This window comes from Pygoscelis adeliae, unplaced genomic scaffold (genome assembly GCF_000699105.1).
Source record: "Pygoscelis adeliae isolate BGI_AS28 unplaced genomic scaffold, ASM69910v1 Scaffold45, whole genome shotgun sequence".
Lineage (NCBI taxonomy): Eukaryota > Metazoa > Chordata > Aves > Sphenisciformes > Spheniscidae > Pygoscelis > Pygoscelis adeliae.
The window spans coordinates 14,781,136-14,800,352 of record NW_008825114.1 but is presented as its reverse complement, the minus strand read 5'-3'; the positions used below and the strand labels follow the sequence as shown (position 1 = coordinate 14,800,352).

General features: G+C 39.1%; 1 protein-coding gene across 1 annotated transcript in view; it reads left to right on the top strand.

The window, feature by feature from the left end:
• PTCH1 (patched 1) overlaps positions 1-19,217 on the top strand; it is a 42,377-nt gene that overhangs the window by 2,847 nt on the left and 20,313 nt on the right. The window contains exons 4-13 of the mRNA XM_009328135.1: positions 346-544; positions 1,201-1,322; positions 2,632-2,779; positions 3,575-3,706; positions 3,982-4,137; positions 4,766-4,864; positions 6,175-6,300; positions 13,290-13,408; positions 15,422-15,821; positions 16,322-16,631. Of these exons, the coding sequence (XP_009326410.1) occupies positions 346-544; positions 1,201-1,322; positions 2,632-2,779; positions 3,575-3,706; positions 3,982-4,137; positions 4,766-4,864; positions 6,175-6,300; positions 13,290-13,408; positions 15,422-15,821; positions 16,322-16,631 (1,811 nt within the window). The remainder of the gene's footprint in view (positions 1-345; positions 545-1,200; positions 1,323-2,631; positions 2,780-3,574; positions 3,707-3,981; positions 4,138-4,765; positions 4,865-6,174; positions 6,301-13,289; positions 13,409-15,421; positions 15,822-16,321; positions 16,632-19,217) is intronic.

Sequence of the window (19,217 nt, the reverse complement as noted above, 5' to 3'; positions counted from 1 at the left end):
AGCAGCAGTTGGCTGCTTTTTTATTATTCAGGTGCTTGATGATTTGTTTTGCTTTGCTTGTAAATTGACGTATTTTTAACCTGTGACTATTCTGTTTTATACAATAACTTTGTACGAACTGAGTATTTTTGTTAAAATTACAACTGGGCTGTAAGAAAAGTACATAAACAAATCTAATTAAAAGATGCCTTACATTTTATGAAACAACCTTTACCAGAAAAGGTTTTAACTTGTAACGGAAAATAACTCAATTATTTGTGCAAATACGAATTTTAAAAGTATGTTTGCTTCAGTACTTCTTTTGTCTTTCTTGTGTGTATCATTTTCTCCTGATTTCTCTTGCAGAGGGAAGCCTCCTTTGCAGTGGATCAACTTTGACCCCTTAGAATTCTTGGAAGAGTTAAAGAAAATAAACTACCAAGTGGAGAGCTGGGAAGAAATGCTGAATAAAGCGGAGGTTGGTCATGGTTATATGGATCGACCCTGCCTGAATCCTGCTGATCCTGATTGCCCAATCACAGCTCCCAATAAAAATTCCACCAAAGTAGGTTTGCTTGTCCTTGTGCATATCTTTTCAAGGGAGGCCGGGGTTGGGGGGGAGGTCAGAGAGGAGAGAAGAAGGTACCATTTTCTTCCAAGCAATAATTAGTTTGTATAATTAATAATTAATTCTTGAGTGATGTCATTTTTCTGTTCCTGTTATTTGCTCTAATGCTGTTAGCCCACAGTCACGAACTTCCCCTCATTCTGTGATGCCATGCTTAATCCTGCGTATTTAGAGTGAGAGTACAGTTGCAGCTGCTGGCTGGGTGTGGCAATGCAGTGATGCGGCATTTCAACAAACCTGATGCTTCAGACAGACATAGCCACTGCTGGAATACAGCTGCTGCTATACACTCACGCCACACAGCAAAGCCTTCCTTCCAGTAGCGCCAGTTTTGTTGATTTTTGTGAAGAATTTGAAATCCTGGGCCCCAATTTTATATATCCCTTTGTCAATCACATCAGGCTTTGGAGAAATTGCCATCTGGTCAACAAATATCTGGCTCATTTGTTCAACTTGATTTGTTGAACACATTTCTGTAGACCTCCTAGATTGTCTTTAATATCCGTTATTCTAGTACACTGGGTGTTGAATTAGGGTATGAGTTTGTCTAAAGTTATGAAACTTATTAATTGCTTCTTTATAACTTTTTCTAGCCTCTTGATGTAGCCCTTGTTTTGAGTGGTGGATGCTATGGACTGTCAAGAAAATACATGCATTGGCAGGAGGAGTTGATTATAGGTGGTACAGTCAAGAACAGTTCTGGTAAACTTGTCAGGTAAACAAATGTTTAAAGAAAACTTCAAAGTTTTTCTTTGTTAGAGTTTGGTTTTTGGGGAACAGGGGGAGGATCATGCAAAATCTGCTGCCCTTCATGTGTATTATGAATCCCAGTTTAGGAGGACATGCCTCAAGAAAAGAGAATTTAAAAGAGTGATTAGGCAGTTGTTTAAATTTAAGGAGGCATCATTGCTTCCTGCTTCTAACCTCAGAATGATAGTGTACATTGCTCAGAAAGAAAGCTTTTCCTGGCAACTTTGTTGTTTAAAATGTATGTGTAAAGCATTGAACAGTGTTTAAAGCACTGCACACCTTTGATCATGTTTTGAAATACGATCAAAAGAAAAAGGGAAAAAAAAAATTTGGATAATGTGCTCATTCATTTGACTTCTCTCAGAATTCCAAAATCTACACTAAACTTTTTGTTCAGGATCAATATAGAGAAGAGTCTATTTCTGTGTCCCTACATCTTGAATGCAGTTTTGAGTGATAAAACAAACCCCTTTGTTTCAGACTTCTTGAAGAATTCATGGGACACTGGACTTCAGGGGGGGAAAAACCTGTGAAATAGAACTGTTCTGAAAAATGTAGTCTATACTAAACTAAATGAAGCATAATTCTTCCATATTTAATACAGAGAACTTTTACTAGAACTTTTAATATGAATTTTGACGTTTTTTACATTCACACTAAACATTGATAAGTCTTTCAACAAGTAGCCAAAGAATATCTTTTTAGTGAAAAATAAAATAGTTCTTTAAGCTTCTAAAATTGCTGGATACAGTTGCATATTGTGGAAATTCAGGATGGATTGTTGTTGCCATTGTGTACTCCTTGCAGCTTGTCAGGCACCAGGAGTTTAATCTGGCATTTCTCTCCAAGGGATGAAAAAGACCGAGGTCTTCAAATGACAAATTGCCAACAGCATTTACAAGATCTCGTAGAAGTAACTGTTCCTGTGGCACCCTCACAGTAATCTGTCTATCAATCATGATCTTTATAACTGATTTGTAGGGTTACATTCTTTGTTCCTGAAACTGATCCTATTGAAAATAATGGCAAAACTCTCATTAACTTCAGTGAAACCAGATTTAGCCTCAATACTGCATAGACCAGTACGGCTGCACCAGATACACTGTAGAATAATTATACTCTGTTCAATTTTAATACGAACATGTGCCCTATAAAATCGAGAACTCTTGCAAGCTCCTGTTAGGGTCTCATTTGGGACTTGATGCCATGAAAATAATTTCCTGAAAATGCTCATTTTATGCCTCTTCCTCCTCTCCCTTCTCTCCATGTCACAGTGCCCAGGCTTTGCAAACCATGTTTCAGTTAATGACTCCTAAGCAAATGTATGAGCACTTCAAGGGGTATGAATATGTTTCACATATCAACTGGAACGAGGATAAGGCAGCAGCAATTCTGGAAGCCTGGCAGAGGATGTATGTTGAGGTAAAATGAAAATAACCTAGATATCATACTATAGAGTCCTGCTGAGATCCACTGCCTTCTGTCACGGCTTTTTACAGTATTTCTTCAAGAAGATGCTTAAACCAGAACTGAGTCAATGCCTCCCAGTTTATAAGCTGATTTTATTTTTTTTTTTCAATTAAGAAGCTGCTTGGTTATTCACATATGAGAAGCCATGAAGGTTTTGCTCTTTGCTGTCTGGGACATTTTTGCTTTGCTGGGGCCGAGAAGGAACCGAAGAGCTGGCTGGAATTTAAAAGCTTTTGGTTGGTGTGGTTATTCTAAAGGTGTCTGGAAAACATTAGCCAGCCATGGGCTGCTCTCCCAGTGGCAGCCTGGGCGGGGAGGCTATGTGACAGTGCCTGGCCTCTGTGTCCCAAGCTCCGACCTCTGCTGCGCTGCTTCTGACCTCTGCGAATGGCCAGGCAGGGGGGAAAGAGGAGCACCCCGAAGAGATCACTGGCCTTGAGTTAAAGGCAAAACTCGTACTGCAGCAAATCCATGGCGGAGTTACGGGAAGAGGATTCAAGTTAAATGTTTGGAATGGGCTGGGAATGCAGTAGCCTTTCCTGAAGGATGCAAATTCTTGTCTGATAATCAGTAGCTTGCAAGAAATAATTACCAAACACATTTGTGTAGCATCAGCATAATCTCTGCGTAGGGTGTAGGCTTTCGCAGGAACGTTAAGGCAAAAGCAGTTGATTTCAGATGTGTGCTGTAGAAGATGGCAATGAATTTTTTCTTTAGTCACACCAAGTTTTATTTTTCTTTTCATAGGTTGTTCATCAAAGTGTTGCACAAAACTCTACTCAGAAGGTGCTTTCCTTTACTACGACCACCTTGGATGACATCCTAAAGTCATTTTCTGATGTCAGTGTTATCAGAGTAGCTAGTGGCTACTTATTAATGGTAATAAAATAAATTTATTTAATTTTCTCTGGTAGTAGAGCAGGGCTTAAATATCTGCTTTATTGTTACCTGTCAGTAGTCCAGTTTGTAAAGTTCTGCCTCAGGCTTGTCACCTGATCCTCCATGTAACATCTGTGATGTGTCTGTTCTGTTTAAAAGTGTTTTTAAGGATGTGTATTTTGGGTGGGGAGAGATAGCTGTTAGAGAAGGATCCATTCTAATATTTTGCTTTTTTCCCCCCACCTCCTTCTCCCCCCCCCCCCCACTTGCTTTAGCTTGCCTACGCCTGTTTAACAATGCTGCGGTGGGACTGTGCCAAGTCTCAGGGTGCCGTGGGGCTGGCAGGAGTCTTGTTGGTTGCACTCTCAGTGGCTGCAGGATTGGGCCTGTGCTCATTGATTGGAATTTCCTTTAATGCTGCCACAACTCAGGTATTTAGGAGACACAAGTCTGCTGTTAAATTACAAGTACTTTGTTAGTAAACGAACACAACTGAATCTTTGAGGGGAAAAAAGCTGCAAAAGAATTTTGGCTCTAGATTCTTACTTGTGCCTTTTTCCTATCTCATAGCTTATGCTGTGAGAAATTAAGTGATCATGCTGCCAAATGATATTAAAGAAAAAGGCAGGTATCGTGTAGTTTGTATGATTACTAGATTCTGGGTTATTTGATTTTTCTGTGTCCCAATATGAGTGGGGGCATCCAGTTGTACATAAGAAGCTGCAGGTTTTGTCTTTACATCTGAATATATCAGGATGTTCAAATTCTGAGAATATTTTGAATATAACTTGAATTATTATCAGATATTCTTTGTCTACCCAAAACTTGAATTAACTTTTGGTGAGATTTTGTACCTGTAAATGGTATGCTGCAAGTTCCTCAGCAGTATTCCAGAATAAAAGCTAATAGCTGTATTGCATCCTTTTGATTTTCATTTTACCCTTGGATTTGTGTACAGTGTAATGTAAAAGTTGCTTTAATTAGCCATTTAATGGCTAGCTGCATGGCAGATCATAAAACAACCTTCTTGGGTTTTGTTTGTTTTGTTTCTCCCCCAAGGTTTTGCCTTTTCTTGCTCTTGGAGTTGGTGTAGACGATGTTTTCCTTCTGGCACATGCATTTAGCGAAACAGGGCAGAATAAGAGAATTCCATTCGAGGTAATAATAAATGGGGATTTGGGGGAAGATAAAACAAAAGGCTTTGTATAGGAAAAGATAACTGTATCCAGAATTAATTAGTAGTGATTAAAAACCCCAGGTTTTTTCTCAATAGCTTTTCCTAGGGTCTAGAAATTCTTATTTTTGTCAAAATAGGAAATGGTGGCAATTCGTGTGATCCTGGAATGTTTTGGAATGTTCACATTCTTTTTTTTTTTTAATAGTGTCTTAGATTTATTTTGTCTTGAAAATTTAATTTATAGCTGTCATATAAAGGCTAATTTACTTAATCCAAACTCTGCCCAAAATTTCAGTGAAAGTCGATGCAAATTTAGGAACAAACTCAAATACAAGTCTGACAATTAAATGATAGAATGTTTTTAATGGAAGAACACAAAAACGTTAAGGTGAAAAGAAAGAGAAGGAGGACAGCTTAGAAAACAAACATTTCTTTTTATTTGTATCAACTGTTACCTTTACTTATTTGTTGTGGCCTTAAATTTGAGTTATTTTGTATATTTTTCTCTGTTTTTCTTTTCTGATGTTTATAATTGACCATGACATTTCAAAGCATAACGTATTAATGTTATGAAATCTAAGATGTCACTTTTGTGATCCTTTCCTTTTATTGACTTTTTTACCCTGGGTCCAAAGTTTCATATCCAAAGTACAAACCATTTAAAAGCAATGTATATTTGCCCATTCTGTTTTTTACAAGCAATGTCTCCCATGTGCTCTTTCCAGCTAGTTTGGCATGCTGACACTATAACCTCCCTCTACTATAACCTCCATGCTTCAAAATAGCCTGTTGGGTTGGGAAAGGGTCATGTCTTTATCTTGATTTCACTGTGTTTTTTGTGTGTGGTCCCTGGGTTTTGGGTTTTTTTGTTTTGTTACATACTTCTTCAAGATGTGTAGCTATGTTATGCCTCTGTGCTGTTAATACATGCTTATTTTGTCTGAAAAAGGAGAACACCAAGTGACTCCACTGGTAGAAAATACATCCTACTTAACTACAGACATAGTTGATACAATGTCAGTACCTGTTTTTTTGTGTTCTGAAGCTAGAGTCAGCTTTGATAGTTTTCTACCCGCAAAAAACATGAGCACTCGTGTGTCATCTGCTTTTCTCCTGAACAATATATTTAGTATGTTGTTTATTCTCACATGCTCTCAAATGCACACTTATATTCAGAATTTCATTGTAATAATTTTTCACTGTTACTGTATAGTATCTGTAGGATGACCCCTTCATTTGCAGGACATCACCTTATTCACTTGACTTTTAAGATACGTCATTTGTTTTGCAGGACAGAACAGGTGAATGTTTGAAGCGAACAGGAGCAAGTGTAGCCCTTACATCTATCAGCAATGTTACTGCTTTCTTTATGGCTGCCTTAATCCCTATTCCTGCTTTACGAGCATTTTCACTCCAAGTAAGTTTATATGCTATTTTGTTAGCTCTTACGCATGGTCCCATCATAGAAGGCCAGTGATGATACCCGGTAGTGGTAGTGTTAAGTGGTAGTGTTCAGTGCTGCTGCAGTTCACTGAACCAGTATGTGGTCACTGTTTACTACAGATCTGGGTAATAACAACTGCTGTCTGCCCTTGATTCGGCTCCTCCCGTTTCTCATGCCTGGAGTCTCTCGCATCCTGTTAGCAGGTGAAAGAATACCCTGCCCCATCACAGCTGGGTTGAGTGCAAAAACCAAGATGTATGCCACTAAGCAGAAACAAGTCTCCAGAAAGATTTACATTCTTAAGAGGAGTAGACTGTACTGTTGTGTGTACTGTAACATTCCTCAGTAGGAATTTAATCCTTTCATTCACGTTTGTCCAATTTGCTGCTCTTAAAAACTGTAACCAAAGTGCAGTGACAGCAGTGAATATGCATTTGTCATGTTAATTATTACTGCAGCAGTTCGTACAGCCTTGCTCCCAATGTAATTTTAGCAAACTTGGAGAAAACGTCAAGAATTTTACGTTCCAACTGCTTTGAGAGAAAATGTGAATTTTGTTTGCTGAACCATGTATTGCTCTCTCTCCCTTTCTCTCTTTGTCTTCTTGTATTTGTTTGTGATAATATACCTTCAGGAATATGAAATATTAAGGATGCTAGAGAAAGCTTTCTTCTGAAAGCAAGGGCTCTTTGAAGAAAGCTCTCGGAATTTCTTCCCTGACACTGCTTTAATACACAAGCAATTTATCGCACTGCATGACCTTGGTGCAGAGCAGGCAAACTGTACTTTTTCAGTAGTTATTTTTCTTCTGCTGTAGCCTGGTTCTCCAATAATTTTTCATTCTCCTTGAGCCCTTGGCTACCCAGAGGAAGCAAGGGCTGCAATTTTTCTTAATACTTGTGGCAATTATTGCTGTTTCCAGAGATTTAGGTAGGCCTGCATTAAGCTGTAAAATGGTAAACTGTTTGCGATTACAGTTACGTTACCAATAAGCGTAAATAATTTGTTTACCATTTCCTTCTCAATGGGGAATTTGGTAGTGAATAAGAGAGAAAGTAAAGGCCTCATTAGTTTTCTGCATTGTTTAGCAGAAGTCTGTGGCAACTAAAACTAGATCCTTAGTCCTGAATGGTTAGCAGTATTTAGCTCTACTGATTTCCAAAAACCTAGATGTCTCTTCTTACAGGTGACATGACAGTGAATTGTTTTATTTTATGGCAAAGACCAGTGTCAATGTGTGAAATGGTTTTTGAAGTGTAATACTCCTTCTGTTGGAAGAAGTTACTTATGTCTCCTAAATCTGTGGCGCAATTTCAAACATTCAACATGTACGTTAAGCAGCTAACAGGATACTTGAGATCTTCACTAGGAATCAGAGGACAAGGCTTGTTTTGTCAGGCTTTGTAGTACCTGTGTAGTACTTACAGAAGTTACTTCAGCCTAAATGCATCTCATAAGAAGTACTCAACAGAGATGGGCTATTTTGTCCTAATCGCACTGCTAAGCTGTTGAGTGGGAGCCACCAAAATTAATTCTCTCTTATCTGATCAAATTTTGCTCAGCCTTTCTCTGTTCTCACTCTTCACATCAGAACATGACAGGTTGCCTTTGGAACATATGTGGAGACAGCAGCTGTAATTGTTACTGTAATCTGAGTATAAGTTAAATATACCTTTCCTAAAGTCTTTTATTTTTGCCTGCTTCCATGCTATAGACTGAGTCACTGAAAGTTCAGAAAATGAAGTCTGCATAGCAAAATGACAAACAAAAGGTTTCCAGTAAGATTTCAACATATTCATGTATGAACATGTCGATATTATTCAGAATAAAAACATCACAATCAAAGTCCTTTTTAAGGCAGTGATTAATATGGAATCTATGTGTAGGAATGTTTGGGTGTCCAGAAATTAATGTTTGAGTTGCTCAATCTTTTCTCACATGCGTCCATAATTTGTCTTTGCTTGCACATAGTAACTCCTTATATGTATATAAGAGATGGAAAAACATGCAAAAAAAGGGCAGCTGGAAACCTGTAATGAGGATTTATTTGTGCTAGAGCAATACATACAACTGATATGTATATAAGTTAGGAACCACTAAAATAACATCCTTTGTTGTTAGAAAGGAACATCTATTACTTGCTTTGCCTAGCTTCACCAGGTAAAATCAAAATCAGGTGCTACATTAATCACAACATTCAGAATCAGATAACCATGGCAGATTTTGGTGGGTGGTCTGTATTTATATATGGATTTCTTTATTTACAGTCTTCTTCCTCCCTCTCCCTTTTACTCAGGCTTGTTTAAACAAGAAGTCCTCGCCGTCTTCGATAGCTTCCTAGCAAGACTTAGAAAGCAATGAAATACTTCATTTACTTTTCACAGATGCTGCCTTCTTCTCATCTAGATAGTGAATTTTTAACAGATGGGCTTAAAAAAAGGATTGCTCTTGACCTTGTTTTGCTCTTCATTCACTTTTCTTAAGACATTGCAAGATAATTGTCAAAGTTTCCATAACTTTTGAGGCCCAGTATCTGTAAAATAACCCAGCTGCTGAGGGAGAATAAATCGTTTCCTGTGTCTGCAAGCCCAACTTTTACTTAGAAACTCAACATTTTGCATATCAATGCTTTCTTCTTTCTTAGCTTCTGTTCTGCCAGCTGAAGCAGTTCATTGATACGTCTGAGTTGTTCATTTACTTTATGGAACTCAAACACTGCAAGTCTGATGCTGTCTTAGGAGCTTGCTAGGGTTACTTATTGCTGAGTTTTAAAAAATGGAAATCAGTCCTTTTGAAAGTGAGATTTTTTAAATTAATCCCATTATGCAGATAGGGACTGTTTTAGCTTTTTCACCATATTAATTTTTTTCATTTGTTGATCTTATTAGCCCCTTATTTAAGCAGTTTTAGGGCTTTGAGATTCTGAACATGTCCCAAATAGTCACGAGAGTCACCTGTAAGAGCGCACAGTCCTGAGTTTTCAGATGTGTTTCATTTCTTAAAACTCTGGCAGAGGGGAGGTTATCAGAGAAATCCACTGAAAGTTTTTGAAGTTTACAGTAGGAATGTCTTAAACATAGCCCTTTGTTTTGAGTATAAACGAAGGAAGGCAAGGCAGAGGGTAACTACTGCTGGACTGAGTTCTTTCCTCAGAGAGAGTATTTGGACACCATTATGGAATAAATTCTGCCCAGGAAAGAGAAGGCACAGCTTCACAAAAATTAATCTACCTCTTCTTCCTCACACCAGAAACTTCCTCCCCTAACAGCAGAGGAGTGGTGTGGATTCACTAATGAGCGGGGGTGGAACTTTTCCCAATAAGTCTTAGCAGTAACTTTTTCCCTCACTGTGAGAATGACAAGTTTTTTTCCTAAATGTAAAAGTGCATTACCAGGTGGTGGTGGTGGGTTTGCGGAGAGAAAGAACGTAAGTTTTTAAGCTCATTCAGTTATCTTACTCCGCTGAAGTGGTTTGTCCCCCTCCTTTTACCCACGCCATTTACCTTTCCCTGCTCCTGACAGGAGAATTTAACAAGCAAAATTAAAGCCTCAGGGAAAAGGGGCGGGAGGGAAGGGGGGATCCGAGGCTGTACGCTGTCAGGAGGGAGTTGCAGATAGGCAGCAGTAGGGTGGAAGTTTCCCTGACAGACCTCCTCGTCTGTTCATCACCTCTGGCTGTACAGCAGGCCCGCTCTCCTTGGGTGGGCTGCCAGGAATGGCACATAGCAGCACATACCTTCGGCGGGGCCCCAGCCTACCAGCCTGGCTCGCGTCTCCCTTGCTGCCTCCAGCACAGACTGCCATTCTTCTGTCTCCGTTAACAGTTGCAGCAGCAATAATATTTTTAGGCTGTGCATTATGAAAAGATGCAAAAAAGGGGAGCATGTTTCTCAGAAAGTGACCAACATTTTTTTCTGACTAACGGAATTTTTTTACTACTCTCTGATCTCATTTCACTGAATGCCTTCATTTTATACCCTTGAGTAGGCCCCATTTTATCCCTTCTAGGACTAATCTTATCTTTGTTGATTTCTCAAGGAAAAGGTCTGAGGCCCTTTCCTCTCCCATTTGACCATTCGTCTCTGAAGGGGTGAGAGAAGATGCCCTGTCCCCAAAAATCCTAAGCATGCTCTCAGCTTGGGTGCTGCTAAGAGATTGCCTGTAGTCTGGAAGCTCTGCTGCCACAGTTTTTTGTTGCTGCTTTTCCAGCCGATGTAGTTGTTACAGATTGTGGGTATTGCCATGATCACATTTCTCATACGTTCCCGTTCCCAGCCACCAGATGTCTAAATGGTATTGGGAGGGGAAGCGGTGGCTGATGCATCAGGTCGGAGATTGAGTCACCCCTCAACAGTTCTTCCTTCCCTCTCCTCTTCAAGTCACAGGGTGTTTTTTGATGGTACGACAAATTAGAATTGAAAGAAGAACAATATTTTCTGTTTTTAATTGTGAAAACTGAGAATTCTTACATTCTTGAAATGCTGGGGCGGTGGGTGAGGGAGGGACAGTGAGCAATGTATAGGAAGTGTGGTGTTAAGCTCTAGGAATCTATTTAAGTACAAATCAGAACAGAGAGGATTGTTTAAAAATATTTTACTTGCAGGGTTAGTACATAAACACCGGGGTGGCACAATGGAAAATCTAGTTGTTCTAAAAAGAGATGCCATGTTAGTAGGCAGATTTACTATGTGTGGTTGGATTAGTTTTGATGCTTCTTAAAAAATCAAATGTGAATATAAGTAACTTCAATGGCATCTCTACCGTACATATACGTATTAGTTTTCAGGTTTAGCAGCATTTGACATTCAAGGATGTTGGGGTCTACAAAGGGAACCGATAAGGCATGAAGCATGTGCAGTTTATGGAGCAGGAACACAGGACTTCTGTTAGTTTTTCAGCCATGCTGGGAGGAATAAGAATTATTGAGTCAGGCCTCAGCTGTTTTTTCCAAATCTCAGTAAGATTTTAGCTGATCCTTGATAGAAGATCTTGGTTAGACACAACTAATTATTCATGTTATATGGGTGATTCAACCCTCTCTGGTTTAGCAGCAAAGAAAGCAGTTGTATGAACTAGGTCCAACGAACACCTTGCTTGCAGCAGCAGCCATTTGTTTTTCTGACAGATTCAATTAATTCTAGAGAGGATCAAAAGGAAATCACTTAATTTTAAAGCCTTGGCTATGACCTTACATACCTTTCTGTGTGCATATTTATAAATCATGTAATAGTCATTGGATCTTTTCTCTCAAAGATGGCTAAATACTAATTTGGCTTTAAGTACTAGGTAAATTCTGTTTTAGTAGTTATGTCTGCAGACAACCAGCAGGACCAAAATCTTACTTAAAGCAGGCTGGAGACAACAAAAGAGAAACACCATTAAAAAACACTTTTGTATACAACATATTTTTGATAGAAATGACTAGAAAATATTTATGTAACTAGTTGATTCTGTCATTCTCAAAAAAGTAAAAAACAATACGTAGTCTTATGTATTATCCTTTGACAGCTTCAAAACCCTAAAAATCATTCAGTGTGCTAGTACTTTGATTTTCACAGATAAAGAGACACAAAAATAAAAATTGCATTATTTAGGGTATTTATATTATTTATTTGACACGTAAGTGAAGAATTTTTAAAGCATGGATTTTGGATGTCACATCTTTTGAGCTGCCAGTTTTGAGGCCTGACTTTTCAACATCAAAAGCAGCCATTTGTTTATTTTGGAAAAAGGAGGGCCTATTTATATCAGGTCAGTGACTTCATTTTTGTAGCCCAACTTTTGTTCTTTTTTTATGACTGTTTTAATCCAAGCAGTCATTACTTGGTTACAAGTGGAGGCACTTGATAGTTCGTATGATTTCCTTAACATGAAACTGGGCTACTATTGAGATGGCTACTGCTTATCTAATGAGTAAAATAAAAGGATTTCAAGGGGTTTTTTCATCTGTGGATGGCTCAACCATTTTTTTTCCCAGTGTCTCTCCTACTCTTATAACTGTCTTCCAGTCCCATCTGTGCCCAGGCTTTCCCTTTGTGATGCCTAGTGCTCCTAACAATTCTGCATTACAAATAAATGCTATTAATAATAATGATAGATGCTGCACCACATATGTTTATGGAGATTCTCTGGGAATCTCTGTGTGGGAAACGGTTTGAAGTATGGTTTGAAAGGGGGTGGGCGGGGAGGCTGGTTTTTTTCGTTATGTAATGTTCGCTTTACAAATTAAACCAAGTATTCTTGTTCCAATTTAAGATATATTCTTGTTGCAATTTAAGACTCATATTGGTAGACTGGCTTATTAATCAAGTTCTGCTAAATACAAGCATATTAATACGTATGTGGTGTTGGATTAATTTTGATTCTCCTTTAAAAATAATCCCTGATAAACCCAAAATGTTGTTCTTTTTGGCTAGACTTCTAAGTAAGTACATCAAGTGCATAATATTTTACTAAATAGAAAAGTTTCATTAAAATTTACTTAAATCTTTATTTCATTTCTGATTTAATAATGTGCTTTAATGTTACTGTGATGCTTAAGTTACTTCAGACCCCCTTTAATGTGAGAACTTCAGTTCTAGTTCCAGGTTTGCTTTTGCTTCCATCTTTTTTTTTTACTGTGAGACTCTTAAGTGTGGCAAAATCTCATGCAAAAGTACAATTTGTTGACTCTGTTTTTCCACTTAAAAAATTATCACCGCATCTCCAGGCACAGATGTATTAAAATAATATGAAGTTTATTATTGAAAGAACGTAATTAACCACAATAGGCCTACCATAATGAAATGGGAATGTAAAAGTATATCTCCCAGTTTCCTCAGGGAAAAGCTTGAAAGCATCTGACGGGTTGACATGATAAATGGGTGAATGGATGAGAATTGGAAGGAAGTTTTATGCTTTATAAAGCTGATGCCCTACATGAAGCTTAGTAACGACATCGCTTCTCCTATGATTGATCTCCAGGCAGCAGTTGTGGTGGTATTCAACTTTGCTATGGTTCTGCTGATTTTTCCTGCTATCCTGAGCATGGACCTTTATCGTCGGGAAGACAGGAGACTGGATATATTCTGCTGTTTTACAAGGTGAGAATGTGTGAAAGATCGATGCATGAGGTGTGTCCTTTTTGTGGTCACCAGTCAGTGCTACCATTCCTTGTCAGAAGCGGGAGTTCTTCATTGCAGCGGGGTCAGTATGTTATTGTTAAGATTTCATTGCTAGTGACTGACTTATATTTGCTACCTTGGTTTTTACCTGACTGAGGGGAAAAGTTAAAATATGTCTGTCTGTCTGTCTCTCTCACACACACGCACTTTTCCCTTCATTCATACATATGTTCATTTTGACTGTTGAAGGACAACTTTTGAAAGGAGATAAAAGATCCACGCTTTAGGAATATCTTCAAGTATTTTTAGAATCTTACGGGGTACTGCAAGGTGTCCAGTGCTAATATTGGGTAATCTTGGAAAACTGTACATAACTCAGGGTACTGAGAAGCCTTACTTATCGTTAATCACTATGTGCTGATTTTTATGCTTTTTATGCCTTTAAACTTAAATACATTAACATAATGTATAAACTGTAAAATGACTTCCCCTTAGCAGAGTTTTTCATAGGACTATGAGGAATGTGGGATGATCAGTACCTTTACAGGATAATGCTTGATAAAGTTTCTGTTACAGCTGCAATAATAATTTAGAATGGCAATACTGCCATTCTAAAGAGTGTATACACAGACTCTTACCTGATACACAGACAGCTCTGCGGGGGGGGGCTAGGAGGAGCCTACTGTCATCAGTGGAGCCACTGCTTAGAAATTAAGCATGTTTTCTGCCTTAGTTTCTGCTTTTGCCTGCAATGAAGAGGATCAGCTGTATTTCTACACATGTACTCTTACTGTCATAACCAGGATGTGGAGAATCCGCCTTGTGTCATCTTAGCCTTTTACACACACCTAGGAGCTGACATAGTTTGACATTTGAGAGACTGCACTTTGTCTCCCAAAAGTCAAATGTCAAAGAGAGAAAGCACTTTCCTAGATTTGCTTTTGAGGGGGTGGTTAGAACAGGGATCCCAAGCCAGGACTCCTACTTTCTATTTCTGATTCAGTCATAGTTTCAGTGGGTGGCCTAATGTGCTTGAATTTTGGAGCCCTGATTCTCAGAAATACAGGGCAATCAGACCTTCCATTTATTCCCTCATGTAAAGTTGCACCAAACGTGTATCAGAATTCAGGCCCATTTACCTATGAAGAAATGCAGTTAATGAGATCTTGGTTTGTTTAGGTAGGCAACATTCTGAATTCCTCTTGGTTCTGTAGGATTTGACCACTTGGTGAAAAATCTCTGATACTGTTTTCTATCATCAATTTGTCATTTCTCATGTACAGGAAGAGGTTTGTCTCTGATAATTTTTTTTTTTGTAAACTAGGTATCTGTTAGGGTCTCGCATAGACTAAAATAAAGGGAATGCTTCATTTACTTCTGTAATTTTGTCTCTTCACATTACCCGTCCTTCCTGGGAATTAATCCTTGCGTATGTTTACTTAATTTTTAAAACATTCAGTCAGTGTGTAGCAAGTGGTTTCAACCTGCCTCCCAAAAGTCTGAGATCTTATCCAGAAGGCCCAAATATTATTTAACAGTTACTTTAATAGTTCTAAACAGAAGAGCTCAGTATGTCATGTGTTTACATTTTGATCGAAATAGCTTAATTCTGAGTATGAGCACGTAGATGCAAAATCACACACATACTGTGCATTCAGACTGTGTGCAACTACCTGGGTACTGACCTGATTAGCATGTGTAATTAATGGAGTGGTGTGGGTAGATATCAATGTCTTCAGACAGATGGTGGTTCCTTCTTTCCTGAGCACAAGAAATGTGTACATATTCTCAGAGGCCTACACTTTGAACCGTGTCTGAGGAATGTTTCCTAAAGGCGCAGAATAAGATTCACATCAAAGTGTTACACTTAGTTAATATAAACCACCTAATAGTAGTAGAAGCAGTCTCAGATGGAAGCAGGTTATCCTATCTAGTCTGATGAAAACAAAGATCCATCTAAATGCAAACAGATGTTTTTCTCTTCTCTTACAGTCCATGTGTCACTAGAGTGATTCAGATTGAGCCTCAAGCGTATACAGAAAACGACAATACTTGCTACAGTCCTCCGCCCCCGTACAGCAGTCACAGTTTTGCACATGAAACTCAGATTACAATGCAGTCTACAGTGCAGTTGCGCACAGAATACGATCCTCATACGCAGGTGTACTACACCACAGCAGAGCCTCGCTCAGAAATATCTGTGCAGCCAGTGACAGTGACACAAGATAATCTTAGCTGCCAGAGCCCAGAAAGCACAAGCTCGACGAGGGATTTGCTTTCCCAATTCTCAGACTCCAGTATGCATTGCCTTGAGCCACCCTGTACGAAGTGGACACTCTCATCTTTTGCAGAAAAGCATTATGCTCCATTCCTCCTAAAACCAAAAGCTAAGGTAATCAGGGAACTATTTACCTCTTTTTCAAAAGTAGACTTCTGCCTTGCCCAGTAATAAAATTATCCTGGCAGTGGTATTAAATATAAGGAATAAAGAGAATTATTTTGGAATAACAATTCTTAATAATTTTACAGCTAATTTCATACTTTAAAAGTTTTATCTTGCGAGTGCTATAGAGACATACTTTCCAAATTTAAATTATGAGTGAGGGTTTTGGTGACTTTCAGTAACAAAAGCTTGTGAACAGTGAAGCTAAAGCCACTTTTAAACTTTATTACAATAGAAATTTCTCATTCATGATGCAGAGCCCCTTCAATAAAGCACAAATTAGCTTAGCCTTGTAGTGTATATGTTTATGAAAAAAAAAAAAAAGAAATAAAAGCTTTAAAGTAGACTGACTGGTTGTTAATTTTGAACCTGGCTTTGTAGTGTGCCATTATGAATTGTTAGTTTCTTTAGAAACCTAAAACCAAATGCATTTCCATTTTCTGTTGCAGATTGTGGTTATTTTTCTTTTTCTGGGTTTGCTTGGGCTCAGCCTTTATGGAACTACCCGGGTAAGAGATGGACTAGATCTTACAGACATTGTACCACGAGAAACACGGGAATATGACTTTATTGCCGCACAGTTCAAGTACTTTTCATTCTACAACATGTATATTGTGACACAGAAAGCAGACTATCCAAATGTCCAGCACTTACTTTACGAACTTCACAGAAGTTTCAGCAATGTGACATACGTTTTGTTGGAAGAGGATAGGCAGCTTCCCAAAATGTGGTTGCACTACTTTCGAGACTGGCTGCAAGGTAAGAGAGAGTTGCATGAACTTTTCTTAATTCTACAGTAGTAACCACTTGTTCACGCTAGTAATGCTCCCCTCTTCAAATATATTCACATGGTTAAAGACTCTGAGCAGGAGGGAGAACGCCTAGGTGCTGATCTGAACTCACACGTTGACTTGCTGTTTCTCCAACAGGTCACTTAAATTCTTTGTGGTTAAGTTTACTCCCCAGTAACACAGTTTTGAAGCTTTAAGAGATTTTATCCATGAAAGGCCATCTCATGCCATTAATTTCTAACCAGCTAATGTGGCGTTCTGCTTTATAATTAATGGCCAAATATGGCCCACTGTCTTGGGAAAATAAATGGTTGTTGAGTGTTTTGAGAACAGTAAATGAATAGTCCCCATCCGGTGATGTATTTTGGCACAGCCTTAACTTTCACCACAGGAGTGATCCTGTTGGCTTCAGCTGGGACTGCTGGCATGAAGAAAATTCAGTGTGGCTTCTGTGTTTTATTGGATTGGGGACCTACTATACATTCTAGATTTCCAGTCAAGTATCCTCACTCCTTCTATAGTGCTGCTTTTTCTGTGCTGAATTGTAACGGGGCAGGGAAAGACAAGAGAAGGCATGGCCTTGCAGGTACTAGGATGATAATTATATTGAAGTCAGCTTATTAAAGATGTTAAAGATAGTATAATTACGCATGTTCAGACAAATAACTGTTTTGTATTTAAATTAAATAGTACTGTTACATCTCAGCAAATTTAACAGCTCTCTGATGTGAGCAAACTTATACTGCCCAAGAGTACGTCTGTCCTACCTCTGTCTTTCTGTTGGGAGAATCTCCAGGAAGCTTTTGCCAACAGAAAAATAAATTGTGCTGACCTAGTGAGGCTGTAAATTTTAACCTTAACTGTTTACAGATGACCAGTGCAGCCAATGATTCTTAGAGAACATGTAACTGCCAGTATTTGGGGTATTTTATTCCTTCTGAAAGTATGTCAGCCAATATTGGGAAAGCGGATGCATCTAAGTGACACATCTAATCAAAATAATCAAGTTTCCTGTGTGTTTAATGTACTGATATATCATGCAAAGCAGTATTTCAGCTATTAGCTTTGGTTTTTTAATGGTTTTTAAATATATTGGATCCATTCATTACAGTCTACTTACTGGAAGTTTTACTTAAAATATTTTGCTCACATAAGCATATTGAGCTGTAAGGGAAGGTATTACTGGCAGGAAGAAAAATCAACATAGCTTAGGTGTTTTTCTGGATTGGAACCTTACTATACTTTCTAGATTTCTAAGCAAGCATCCTTCTACATGCTTTTCCAAATTCTCTTGTAACTCTGCTGTTTGTTTGTTTTGTGGGTATTTTTTGTTGTTGTTCCAAAACAGTAGGAAAAAATGTGTCTGGTGTTCCCCCTTCCATCTTCCACCCCCCCCCAAACCTGTGAGGGAGACGGAAATCTGAGATTGTGCTCAGGATCTTCACATGTTGGTGCTGAACCTCAGCACAGTCTGCCAACAATAAAGTCGGGAAGGTGCCCTTGGATCTGCTCCCTTGCTGGCTTCTCAGAGTGAAACGCTGGAGACTAGCCCACTTGGTGTTGCTCCCAGGGGTGCTCGCACTCCCATTCCCCCTCTCTTAGGCCCACCATGTATTTTCCCGAACCTCTTCCACTTTGGATGTCTCCCTGTCCTCTTTGTAATTGCCTCCTTGTGCTAAGGACTGTTTGTGTGGCCCTGGCCTAATGCCAAGGGCCTGCACATCTCCTTCTCTGTGCTGTATGTCCATGCTCATATGTGACCTTTCCAGATCTGCTCTGTTCTTAGGGTGTTCCTATTCTCCTCTTATTGCCTATAGTTACATTTCTCCTTCCAGCCCACATTAGCCTGCCTGTCCTTCTTCCTTGTCCTTCGCTTTTCTTTGGCTAGAGGAGCTGTGAGTATTCCTGGTACCCTGGATATACTGACAGGGTGCATGGAGCTAAAATGTTATGCTAGAACGGTTACGGACACTCCCAGGAGGCAGTGACTTGCGGTGGTTCAAGTGGACGTGGCAGCCGTGTGACGGAAGGCACATTGCTTGGCCTGTTGATCACCCACAGCTTTACAATTAATCATTATGATTACTAATTAGCATTTAGGTCTGTGTCCTTACCCCGCCTCCCCACCTTCCCCAAGAGGGGGACAATTAATACAAACCAGCTGCTTTGTAAAGATGCAGGGCTGTCTTCACAGGCTGTGATACTGCATTGACAAAGCTGTAAGGAAGAAGGATATTGAGATGTATCAATAGAAAGAAGTTATGTTTTAAAATGGTACAAGGCATTGATGTAACGGGGGGGAACTAAACTGCTATACTAAAAGCTGCCACACTTGTCATAGTTAGGGAATTATCTCAAGGTGTAGACACTAATAGAATAATACCTGATCTTTACCAACTGGGGCTGATGCTGAAGGAGTAAAGGGGAGGGAAGGTGAAAACAGAATTTACAAACAAGGTACAGTTCTAGGCTGGATTCCCACCTCTGCGAGGTGGGAACGGTGCTACTGGTGCATTTTTACATGCTGGAGGAGCAGGGTAATCCAAGTAGGGGC